This window comes from Athene noctua, chromosome 30, assembly GCF_965140245.1.
Source record: "Athene noctua chromosome 30, bAthNoc1.hap1.1, whole genome shotgun sequence".
NCBI classification, from domain to species: Eukaryota; Metazoa; Chordata; class Aves; order Strigiformes; family Strigidae; genus Athene; species Athene noctua.
In genome coordinates, this window is record NC_134066.1 from 1,604,294 (window position 1) to 1,617,110 (window position 12,817).

The following is a 12,817-nucleotide window of genomic DNA, read 5'->3' on the forward strand; positions in this document are numbered from 1 at the left end:
GCCGCCCGTCCCCTCTTTGTGAACTAATCCACTTTTTTACAAACCCTCACAAATCAGCCTCGACCAACAGACCCCCCCGTGTGTGCGTGTGTGTGTCCCCCCCGCTTTGTCCCTACCCCACATCACCGCTGAAATATTTGTCACCAACCTCTTAAACATCCCCCACGCGTGCTGAATGGGGAAAAAAAAATCAAATTATTTTGGTGTCTGGCAGGAAAATTGAAAGGGGGGGCGAGCGCTTGGGCAGAGTTTTTGCTTTTTAATTTTTTTTTTCGGGGACGGGGGGAGGAAGCACCTTGCGGAGGGAAAAAAATAATCAACAGGTTCCACCAGATTTAAAAAAAAAAAAAAAAAAAAGGAGGGGGGGGGGGTTGCTTTTTGGCTTTTGGCCGCCCCCTCGAAGCATCGTGGGGGGGTTGTCCCTCGTTTACCCTTGAACTGTCGCGGGTGGGTGGTTGTCCTTGTGTGCCCCCCCCCTCATAAATCGCTTGGAGCGTCCTCTCCCCACACGGAAACACGACGGGGGGGGGCGTTCTTCAAGGCAAAGCGTCTGCGTGTGTGTCGTCCCCCCCCCGCAGTGTTTCAGGGTGTGCGTGGGGACACGGGGGGGGGGGGGCGACACGCGTGGGTAGGAGCCGCCCCCCCCCGCCCTGCGCGGCTCTTTGTGCCGACGGGGCGGCCGCAGGAGGGGGGGGGGGGGTGATGGAGTGTGGGGGGGGTTCGCCACCGCATTTGATGGAAGGGGGGGGGGGGAAGCGCCCAACCAATGAGCATCGCGGCGGGGTCACGTGGGCGGGGACACGTCGGGGTGGGGGGGCCGGGGGGGGCGTGGCCGTGGCGGATTTCTTAATGGAGCGGCGGCGACGGGGCGGCCGCGCATGCGCGTGGGGCGCCGATATGTTGGGGGGGTCGCGGGGCGGCGGGGCGAGGCGCGGAGCTTCCCCCGACGGCGGCGGCGGCGGCCGAGGAGGAGGAAGAGGAGGAGGAAGAGGAGGAGGAGAAGAAGGAGGAGGAGGAGGAGGAGGAGGAGGAGAGGGCGGCGGGAGCAGCGCGGCATGACATGACGGCACCGCTCGGCCTCCCCCCGCGCTGGCCCGACGGCCTCGCCTGCCGCTGCGAGGACGCCCCGCGGGAGAAAAACCGCATGGAGGGGCTGGGGCACTGCCGGGAGATGATGCCCCACGCGGGACTCGCCGTCCCCACCGCCCCACCGCCCCCCCCGCCGCCACAGGGAGCCGCGTACGCGGAGCTGGCGGCTGCCGAACCCCCCCGGCAGTGCCCGTCGGGGGCGGCTTCCAGCGCGGCGCTGGGCTACGGTTATCCCTTCGGTGGGGGCTACTACGGCTGCAGGTTGTCCCACTCCCACGGAGTCAACTTGCAGCAGAAACCCTGCGCTTATCACCCGGGGGAGAAATACCCCGAGGCCGGCGGACCCCTGCCCGGCGAGGAGCTGCCGTCGAGGGCCAAGGAATTCGCCTTTTATCCCGGTTTTCCCAGCTCCTACCAGGCGGTCCCTGGCTATTTGGACGTGTCGGTGGTCCCGGGGCTCGGTGGTCACCCAGAACCGAGACACGACGCTTTGCTTCCCATGGAAGGTTACCAACACTGGGCTCTTTCTAACGGCTGGGATGGGCAAGTGTACTGCTCCAAAGAGCAATCCCAGTCCGCACACCTCTGGAAATCACCTTTCCCAGGTAGGATCCTCCGAGAACCGACGTGATCGGCCCTTTTCCCAGCCGCCAGCTCCCACGGGGGAGCCCGTGGATGTGCGTGTGCGCGGATGAGTGTGCATCTAGACAGGGAAAAAGAGAGAGAGAGAGAGAGAGAGACGTGTGTGCCTCTCTGTGTAATTAAAAGGCAAGAGCTGGCTCTGGAATGCCTCCTGTGCGGGGCAATGTGTATGAACATGCAGGGGAAGGAGGGTGAAGCAACCCGTTCTGAACCAAAATACACGCCGTGAGCTTGCTTGGAAAGTAACTTCGCCGATTTTAATTCTTCCCTTTCTTCTCTCCTCCCTCTTGTTGCCTCACCTAAAGAGCGTCTCTCGGTGCCTTTCTCTTCGTTTTCCTGCCCCGCTCCTCTCCCTGCTTGCTGAGTGCAGAAAGCTTCCGAAGGGGGTAGAAAAAAAAAAAAAATTAAAAAAAAATAAATAGTGGTTCAGCCGAATGAGAAATGTCGGCGGTTGGACAGTAAATCCTATCACAATTACCTACAATTATAGGAATAGGTGTCAAGTGACAAATGAATCTGTTTGAAGGGGAAGGAGGGAGGCGGGGGGGGGGGCACCGGCAGGGCTTCTCCGCCAGGTCAGCCAGGGATCCTGCCCGACTGACAGCCCGCAGGCAGCCGGGAAGGCAACACACCCCCCCCCCTCACCACCTTGGAGCATCTTTTAGCCCAGAAAATCCCTCGCTGCCTTCCCCCACACACCCCCACCCCCCCCCGGCCCGGTCCCACCGGGCCCGGTCGGCTCCGTGCCCCGACGGCAGCGGGGGGAGGAAGGTGATGGTAGGTGCTGCCTCCCGGTACCTCTCCCCGGGCTCCTTCCAGCCCCCCCCCCGCCAGTCCCAGCGTTGGGCAGGGAAGGACGCAGAAGGGGGGGGGGAATAACCACAATAAAAGTGGGGGGCAAACCCTACAGCATCTTGGATGGAGAGAGGAGACGAGTCGAGTTAGTCCTTGGGGGGGGGGCACATCGGTTTATTTATTTTCTTTCTTCGGGACAAAGAGGGACGGAGGAAGGGGCTTTCCCGGCAGCTTTTGGGGGAGGGCGGGGAGCAATTTGGCGATGCATTGCTGGCTGCACGATGAGTGTGGGTTGTTTTTTGTTTGGTTTTTTTTTTTTTGTTGGGGGGGGGGTGTCCTCGCATTCAAGCTGTATTTGGGGGAGCTGCCGCCTTCACCTCTTTCTCTCCTCGATTTGTGAACCCCTCTGAAGAACATTCCTCCTCCCCCGCCCCCGATGGCCATTGCGGCACCCTCAGCACCCCCAATTTCCCCCTCACCCCCCCGCAAAGAACCGATCGCTCCCAAAACTCCCCCAGGGGCTCCCCAATTAACTCCTGTCAGCCATAATTGGGGCAGCGCTGCCTGCCGAGAGCTCGCCTCCATCTTCCTGCTCCAGCCAGCTGGGTCACACCTTTGCGGCGAGCAGCTTCCTCGCCCAGGTCACCCCCCCCCAAAAAAAAAAAAAAAAACTGGCAGGGAGCTGGAGCTCCCCGAAAGCTTGGGGGGAGCTTTGCCCCCCTCCCTCAGTACCGGTGGAGAAAGGGTGAAGGTGCTCCTCGCCCCCTCGCTGACCCCATTCCCCTTTGCAAAGCACAGAGCATCTCCCCCTCCTCACCCCCTCACAACAGCCGCTGGAGGGGGGTGGGGTGGGTTATTCTTGCTGGTTTTGCCCCCCCCCCCGCCCCGAGGGGCTTTCTGAGCCGCACTAACCCGGCGGGAGGGGCTGAGGTGCGGGGGATGCACTTGTCTCTGCACCGGGGGTTTGGGGGTGCGCGTCTGCGGGGTTCCCCGAGAAGGTTTGCTGCGGGGGGGGGGGGGGCTGGGTGAGTTAGAAGATTGGGGGGAGAAAAGGGAAGAAGGAAATAGGGGGGCAGCTCTCGGTATTGTCTAAAATCCCTCCGTGTGGAAGGTCCCTTTATATCCGCACACGTTAGGCTGCGGGTTGACTTGCTGCTCCTCGTTTATCAGCGTGGGGAGCGTCGCCAAGAAAAACCGACTTTCACGGCGTGAATGATGAATATTGTGTTATTATTACTGTTATTATAGTATTATTCCCCTCGCTGGATGCGTTTTCTGCCTGTCTTCTCTCTTTTTTCCCTTCTCTTTCTTCCCCTTTCTCTCCGCTCGCATTCCTTCACTCTTCATCTTCCTTTTTCCCCTTCTTTCTTTCTCCCCCCCGAGGTGAAGAATTTCCCACCCCACACCCCGGGGTGCAGTAACTCCCCTCTTCCCCTTTTCCTTATTATTATTTTTTGTTTGTTTGTTTAAATCCAGACGTGGTCCCTTTACAACCCGAAGTCAGCAGCTACCGGAGGGGACGGAAAAAAAGGGTCCCTTACACCAAAATCCAGCTGAAGGAGTTGGAGAAGGAGTACGCGGCCAGCAAATTCATCACCAAAGAGAAGAGGAGGAGGATTTCGGCCACCACCAACCTGTCCGAACGCCAAGTGACTATCTGGTTCCAGAACCGGAGGGTCAAGGAGAAGAAAGTGGTGAGCAAATCCAAGACAGCACATCTCCACGCCACCTGACAGAGGATGACTTTGGAGAAGACGGGGCAAGGAAAAGGAAGCAAGAAGCGTAAATATTTATCTAGTAGTTTGTATGATCACATCATCGGGACTCTGCTGATTCCAAGTCATTATTTAAAAAAAAAAAAAAAAAAAGAAATTAAAAAAAATAATAATAATCGGCATTCACAAATGCACACGCGCATCTCCCCCCAACCCAACCACCGAGCGCATCTTTGATTTATCCCTCTGCCCCGCTCTGACTGTGAAAACCCCAGTTTTGCTCTGAGAAATCCATCGATAAGGTTAAACTGTGTATATTTTTAACAGAAAATAATAATAAGCTAAGAGCGTAGTTACCTTAAAGGAGAGAGGAACTCTGACCGTCACCCTGTAACGCTGTATAGTCCGACCCCCTCGCCAAATCCTTCATATCTCGGGCCATTTCACCCACCGATGTGTAAATGTACGGAAAACCTTTGGCAAAATCGCATCAGCTTCGTATTTTCTCGGCGCTAGGGACCGAAAATAAGAAATAAGGCTGCTACTGTGGGATGAAAAAAAAAAAAAAAACCAAAAAAACCCAAAACAACAAACCGTTGCTCCGTGTCGCTTAAATATCCCGACCACTGATTTTAGGTCCTAGGTGGGAGCTGCTGTGCGAGACTGTTTGGGGTTTGTTCTCACGAGGGTTTCTGTAGCTCTGCCATAAAACTGGAATGGCTGTTTCTCCGCTGACAAGATGGAAAATGCACAATATTGTCTTTGGGGTTTATTTCTTTCCCTCTCTAAACCGGCTAATTATCGACAGTGTTCTTTGGATATGTAAAAGCATCCTTTTTTTTTTTTTTTTTTTTTTTTAAAAAAAATGTCTTGTATATGTATATAATATTGTGGTGTCCAGACGATATGTACCGACTGCAGATGACATTTCTTAAAAATAAATATCTTTTGTTGTTGTTGTTGTTGTGCCTTGAGGAGAAGCTCTTTGTGCACCTCTTTGTGGCCCTGCGCTTCTCCATCCCTCCCTCCCTCCCCGCATCCGCCTCCTCTCCCCAGCCCCGGGCGGGAACCTCCGCAGAGAAAAGATTTAAAAAAAAATAAAATAAAATAAAGGGGGGGGGGAATCCAGTAGATTTGGGCAAAACCCGTTTAATGAGGGACTCGCTGAAAGCAGGCGGAGGATGCGAGGGGCAGATGCGTGTTCCTAAAGGGAGTAAAAAACGGAGACAATAAATCCGCGGAGATTGAGCCGAGTGTTGAGGTTTTTGAGGTTGGTTTGGTGTTTGTTTGGGGTTTGATTTTTTTTTTTTTTTTGGTCATTTTCCTTCCCCCCCCCCCCAGCCGCCCGCAATTACCCCGGGTGAAAACGCGATGACTTTCCGGAGACGCTTCTAATCTCTTTAAATCTCCCTCCCGAAGGACGCGTTTCGCTAAACCTGTTTGACTCCAGCCCCAGATAAAAATCTCCCAAGCACCGCGGCCCTCCCGGCTCCGCGCCCCGCGGAATTTACTCGGCCCACAGCCGGCCGGGCAGCTCGGAAAGAAATACGAGAGAGGAAATTGTTTCCATAGGCGGATTACAATCTACCTTAATATCTACTAGATTTAATCACCTCGTTAAATGATCAAAAGGGGAGGGGAAGGGGGGAAAAAAAATAAAAAAAAGGTTTTAAAGGGATGTAACCTAAAACAATGTTATTGCGGGTTCAGTGTGCGAGTATATTTATGTGAGGGGGCGGACAGAGCGGGCACAGGGTATTTGAAGCTGTATGAAGAAAAAAAAAAAAAAAATTTAGCATGGGTGTCCCCAGAAATTCGCGTGGAAATACTCGGTGTTCAAGCCGATATGAATAAATGCATATATATATAATAAATATTATATATTTTAATATATATTTTATATATATACATTTATACAAGGGTGTATAATGGATTGTGCATGTAAGCGTGTGTGTCCGTTTCTTTTTATGATCTGGGCGTCGGTGTGTATATATATATATATTTTTTTTTTTTTTTTTAATATATATATATCTTACATGTATGTGTGCGGGGCTTGACCGTGGGTGTTTAATTGATAGCTGGGTGTTAAGGCGATCCGTGTGTCTCTGTCTATAGGTCTATCCCATCCAATATACCGCATATAACAACGTATTTAGGTAGAAAAAGGTATATATAAAAATATATACGGTTATTAAAAATATATATATTTATATATTTAATTATAAATATATATATATTTAAATATATACATAGATGCAAGTGCAACCCTCTGTATTATCACGCGAAGTGGTGAGTGAACCTCATCCCGCTCTGTCCCTGTGGATGTACCTATGGCTTTAGAACCGAGTCTAAAGGCTGGAGGGGGGGTTTGTGCAGCGTCTCTCCGCGGGCTCAGGGCGCTGGCAGCCCCCACCGCCCCCAGAACCTCCGGGAAAGCCCCAGTCTGGATTCAGACGCTCCCCCAAATCTCCAGAAAGGTGGGACGAGGTTTTGTCTCACACCGGGAATGGGGTGAAGCGAAGGGGGGGGCTGGATTCTCTCCTCCCAGATCCCCATCCCTTAGGGGGGGCAAGAAGAGGGTCACTGATTCCCTGATTTCTCCCCCCCCCCCAACCCCGGATTTCTCCGAGGACGCAGCTGATGAGCGGAGAAACCCGGGGATTAATCTGACGCTCTTTCCCGCATTTATTTTTTGGAGAACTTCGGTGGGTTGAAAGCTCAGACAGAGATTTAAAGCTTATTATTTTCTTTTTTTTTTTTTTTTTTTTTTTTTTTAAGATGCTCAGCTAGGAAATATCGCAACGCCTCGAGAAACCCATCGGCGCTGCTTTAGCGGGATTAAGTCGTTGGTAATACCTGCCCTGATCCACGAGAATCACGAGAATATGTGATTTGGGTGTAAAAAAAAAAAAAACAAACCACAAAACAAAACACAAAACTCAACTCTTCCTCTAAAAAAAAAAAAAAAAAAAAGCTTGCTGTATGTGCAGACACTGCAATGCCTGAGAGCAACTCCAGACAAGCCCAAATCCGACATCCCGACTGCGCCCGTTGTTGTTCACTGTGGCTCTAGTTTTCTTCATTGTACCTGAATTTCACCACTTCGGGGGGAAAAAAAAAAAAAAAGAGAAAAAAAAAAGAAAAAAGTTTATGAAACTGAGGTTATTGGAGGGAGTGAGGGGATAGGGATAAATACTTTTTTTTTTTTTTTTTTTTTTTTTCCTTTACGGATGTGGGTGATTGAGCCCAAGTTATTCACGGACTTTGCAATCCTGGAAGTTTTTGTCAATTGTGGTTTAATTTTGTTGGAAAGGGAGAAGGTTGGCTGGGTAGCAGTTTGTGTGTCGGTCACTCTTGTAAATCCTGTGGGAGGAATCAAAAGAGAGGGGGGAAAAAAAAAAATTAAAAAAAATATAAACGCAAAACCAGAGTAGAAACAAGAAAATCCTTCATTACACTTGAGGGCATCAAGGGGGTTTGATGCTCCTGGTTGGCAGATAGTGGCGAGACGCTGAAACCAGGCGCTGTCCCGCCATTGACCATCAGATTTTTAATTTCCCGAAATCTTTTAAAATATCCTGATTTTTCCTGTCTCGCTCGACCCCTCCGTCCTCCCCGCGGGGACTGTCCCACCGCGCAGGAGCCGGGAAGGCGCACGGAGGCAGGCGGGCGATGCTGAGGGATTTTAGGGGGGGGGTCCCGCAGCCCCCAGGGAATGGGAACTCCGTCCTCGACGGGCTCAGGACCCAAAGTGGGGCTGAATCTTCCCCCCCCCCCTGCCGTCGGGGTTGGAGTCGGGGCGGGATGGCGGCGGGGTGAGGCCAGGATCGGGCCCCCCAGGGGGCAGCGAGAGAACCCTGGACGGACAAACCTTCCCCCTCCCTCCGCACCCCCCCCCGGACACTCGGTCCCTTCAATCCCGACGGTTTGGGAGTTTAAAAAAAAAATGTTTTCGGGGCTGGTCGGTTAAAAATAACACCCCGACTTAATTTTTGAGATAAATCCTTCCCGCCGATCCCAAACACGGTGGATTTGGGGTGTTTTGTTGTTTGTTTTTGGGGTTTTTTGGGTTTTTTTTTGTTTTTTTTTTCCAGAAGGGCAAAATACAATCTCCAACTCAAGCCGTTGGGTCATCCTCTTCCAAGAGCACTGGAGGAGACACTTGCCTGGAAGAGAAAGAATAAAAAAAAATATAAAATAAAATCGCGTATTCCCCCGAGAAACAGCTCGTTGTTTCCCCGCTGAAGTTCCGCGGGCGCGCAAGCCCAGCTCCCTCACACATGCCTCCACCGGGAACAATGAATTTCTATTTTTTTTTTTTTTCTTCCCCACTTATTTCTTCGCACCCCCGTTAGGAATTAGCACCGGGAATCTCTTCCTTCTCTTTTCTTTCTTTTTATCCATTAACTCCCTGCCCGGGTATTAGGTCAGCAGGCCGTGACGTCACTCTTGTATTACCCTTGACCGTGACTAGGCGTTGTTTGACCTTGACATCACGAGCTGCGGGGATAATCAAGCGAGGGGGGACCCTCACCCTTGATCTTCTCCTCAGCAGCCAGCCCCAAGCAGCCCCCGCTCCTGTTTACAGATAAACAAGGTGTTGTTTGAAGTCTAGACAGGCGGGCTAATGGCCAACAATAAAGCCCTGAAAAGGAAGTTTCCCAAGTTTAGCCTTTTCTTTCCTTTGTATCGAGGACTTTGAATAACTTCCCAACCGCAGTCTTTATGGTAAAATCCCGGACAAGGGATTTCCCTCGTCCTTTTTTTTTTTTTTTTTCCCCTCCCTGACATTTTATTTTTTCTTGTCTCTTTTTTTATCTTTTTTCCTCTCCCTTTTGCTTCTATTATTTTTTTATCTTTTATTTTAAAATTCCTTTTCCCTTTCTTTTCATTTTTCCCTTTTCCTTTCTTTTTATTTTTCTCTTTTCCTTTCTTTTTATTTTTCCTTTTTCCTTTCTTTTTATTTTTCCTTTTTCCTTTCTTTTTATTTTTCCCTTTCCCTTTCTTTTTATTTTTCCCTTTCTCCTTGCTTTTCCCTTTTCTTCCCTTTTTAATTTTTAAATTTTTTTTTCTCCTCTCTCTCACATCTGCATATATTCTTCTTCCGTAATGCACTTTTTTAAAGAATAATTTCCTAATCTGGAGGGGGAATTCTGCTCTTGCAGCCCTGTGCTCAGCGCAGAGGTAAGTATAACTCTTGCTGGTTAACTTTCTATTTGTTGTGGAAGCGCTTGGTCTTAAAAAAAAAAAAAAAAAAAAAAAAAAAAAAAGACTTTTTTATTGTTGTTGTTGCTGTTAGCAGCAAAAGAGAGGAGGCTTCTAAAGGCTCTGCCAAGAAATTATTTCTTAAGACACTGACAGCCCACACGGTGCGTGTGTGTACACACATCCCACAGACTCCTACCGCACTGCTGGTTCCTGGCTTACAACCCGCCTTGCCTACGTGGTGCAGCACGTTTTTGGGAAACCCTCGTGTTTGTGGGTATTTAAGAATTATATCCAGCAAAACGTCGTGTCTCTTGTCTCCTCCACTCCGGGGGGATGCTGCTGCCTGGCGGGGAACTCAGCTGGCTCAGCCACAGTTGGACCAGCCGTGGGTTTAATAAACTCCCTTTCCTCCCCACCACTTTCTCTTCCTTTACAAGGAACATTAAATAAGTGAGATCACTCTTTGCAGCCTCTCCAATTGCGATTTGCTCGAGAGTCGTGAATTCTAGACCATTAACCGGTTTGTTGTTACAGTTGTTGGGGGGTTTTCAGCCCTCCAAGGGAATTACAGTACGAAACGCCAACTTCTCACCCAAAACGGAGCTGGCAGACAAAGCGAACTTCCCCAAAGTTGAGGGACTAAACCTTTGCCTCCCAAAGGATGGCAGGCATCAGTTTACATTAATCTACTAGGAGGAGAAGCTCCTCTGCTGGCAAAGCTGAGGAAAAAAATAATGATATTCCAGGCATTTAACTATTCCCTGCACCGAGGCTGGGACCTGCCTTCGTTAAAACTGAAAGCTGCCCCAGATGATTTGTATATTGGAGGAGCTGAAGTGTCGTAGACGGTTTTATTCACATCCATTTACCACTTTTCCATGTTCATATATATATATATATATATATTTAAGACCCAGCTCCTACGCATTCCATTTTACTGCCCTCTTATATAGATATATAGAAGGTGTCTCACACACTTACGGATCCATAGGATGTCTATGGACACGCATTTTCCACATCAGAAGAAAAAATAGCCGGCGCAGGTTTCAGTGATATATAGCTACCCCGAAATAACAGTTCTGTGGCCTTTCCAAAGCCTGTCTTTATTTTATTCCCCGTGTCATGTATCTATATATTTATTCTAAATACTTCCTTTTCGACCCTGGCAGCTAACTTCTTGTTCGAGTCACCGCAACCCCTTACAAATCCCAACCAATTTGGGGTGAAACTCGGTTGAGCAGAGAAGCTGAGCCATGACGGGATCTGGGGGTTTTTTTCCAACCTGCGGACGCACAAGGAGATCTTTTAATTTGCTTTTTTTCCCCCCCACCCCGCTCCTTTTCCAGGCAGGAAGATGGAATAGATACGTTGAGGGGTATTTTTGCCCTATGAGGGTTAAATTTCATTGTCTTTTCTGGGAGAAAATCGAAAGCGGGGCTAAGCCCTTCCCGTTTTGCCTGGGCCATTTTTATTGATTTGGTTTTGATTTTGATTTTGGATTTCTTGAAGAGGCGATGCTGGAGGGGAGGGGGAGAAAAGAGCCCGTTCAAGTGGGAGCCGCCAGCCGAGCTCAGCCCCGCGGGCTGCGCAGGGGAAGATGAAATGCAGGAGGAGGGGAAGGGGAAATTTTATTTCTCAAGCTCGGTAGAGAGTGGTGCAAAACGGGAGGAAGGAGGGAAGGAGGAACGCAGGGAGAAACACCCCAAACAGGGGGGAAAAAAGGGGAAAAGCCAACTCCAAACTGTTGTTTTCCCCGCGCAGTGAGTGATGCTCACCCGAGACAGTCATTAGCATAAGATGTCGATCCTATTCACTACACTAGACAGTGACCTTGAACTGAGACGTTGCAATCTTCCTTTTCCAGAGCCTTTTCCTCTCCCTCTTTCTTTTTTTTTTTTTTTTTTTTTTTTTTTTTTCCCCGGGGTCTATTTTTTGACCGGTTCCCATAGGCAGGGACCTTCTCCCGGCTTCTTCCCAGCAACATTTCCCCAAAGCTGCCCGTGTAACTGCTGAAGGTGCGAAAAAAAAAAAAAAAAAAAAAAAAAAATTGAAACCCTCCCCGAGGATTATTAAATATCAGCATGGAGAAGGTCTCTCTACCTGAAAACCGGGATTCCTACAAATGGGGAAAGGCTCGGAGAATTTTTTTGCTGGGCTGAGCATCTTTTCTGGGGCGGAGGGGCCGGGGTTGGGGGGGGTGGGGGAGGGAGGAACACCGCAGAAATAAAAAAAGGGAGGTTGCTCAAAGCAATATGAGGTAAAAATCGCGATATGTTTTTGGAGAGCCTGCAGTCGGGGTGCGGTGTGCACGAAGGAGGCTGCCTAAGCCAGCAGTGCCAGTGCCCCAAGCAGGAAGACTCGGCTCAGGCTTTAATTTTTAAACATTTTGAAGCTCAGCCTGCGCTGAGCATTAGAAAAACCCCAAGCGCTCAACCTGAACTGGGAAATGCGTTTTTAATGGGGAAGAAATTCCTGGGGAAGCGCCGCAGCTTTGCTTGAGAGTCCTCAGGAATTTTTTTTTTTTTTTTTTTTTTTTCTCCTTTCCTTGGACCTGCTGCCTGATTTCAGCAGAAGCAGCGCTGAGCTGGGGAGCCCCATTCAAGGCCACCAAGAGCAGGGAGTTAATCTCCACGCTCTGCATCGCTTAATATATTTCTGAGCACGGCTGTAGCATTTCCCAGCTCTTTAAAAAAAAAAAAAAAAAAAGAAAAAAAAAGAAAAGGAATAAGGGAACTGCGGGTTCTTTTTTCTCTCTCCCTTGCTGTGATGCCCACGCTGACATTATCCCTCCACGCAGGATTCCTGCGCGGAGTTTGTGGTTCACTTGCTCCGCAGCTCAGCCCTGGAGCTGCCTCCCCCCGATGTTTTCTTGGAGGTAAACGTGAAATTTTATGAAATTTTTGGTTTCACCCTGAAAAAAAACAAAACAAAAAAACCCAAAAAACACCACTGAATAAAGAGGAAAAGCCCCAAATACCCAGAGACTCCTCTGAAGCCAAAATGGTCCGGTGGAAAACAAAGCCGTGCAGCACCCCGGCACGTCTTATATGGGGAATTTTGCGAAGAAAATAGCAAGGTAGAGGAAGGGTTTTCTTTAAAAAAAACAGCAAACAAAGCCAATTCAGACGGCAACCTCCGGGGATCACGTGCTCATTTTTATATAAACTATTCCTCCCCACGCTTGCCCAGCGTTGCGAGCGCTTCTTCTGCAGCGAGAAGACACCCCTGGAGAAATTGCAAGCAGCTTTTTTTTTTTTTTTTCCCCTTATACCTGCAGGGAGAAAAATTCCTTGGCAAGGGATTTTTTTTTTTTTTTTTTTTAAAAAAGTGCTAAACTTTCATTCTAGCAAAATATTTCTAGTAGTCGT

The 12,817-nt window shown here is 49.6% G+C and overlaps 1 protein-coding gene across 1 annotated transcript; it reads left to right on the plus strand.

Annotated features, from left to right (window-relative positions):
* The first annotated feature begins 1,060 nt into the window (after positions 1–1,060).
* Positions 1,061–4,453, plus strand: HOXC13 (homeobox C13). The gene is made up of 2 exons (XM_074929630.1): positions 1,061–1,694; positions 4,003–4,453. Exons 1-2 carry the CDS (start codon positions 1,061–1,063, stop codon positions 4,257–4,259), a joined length of 891 nt encoding a protein of 296 aa, XP_074785731.1. The 3' UTR covers positions 4,260–4,453.
* Positions 4,454–12,817: the final 8,364 nt, after the last annotated feature.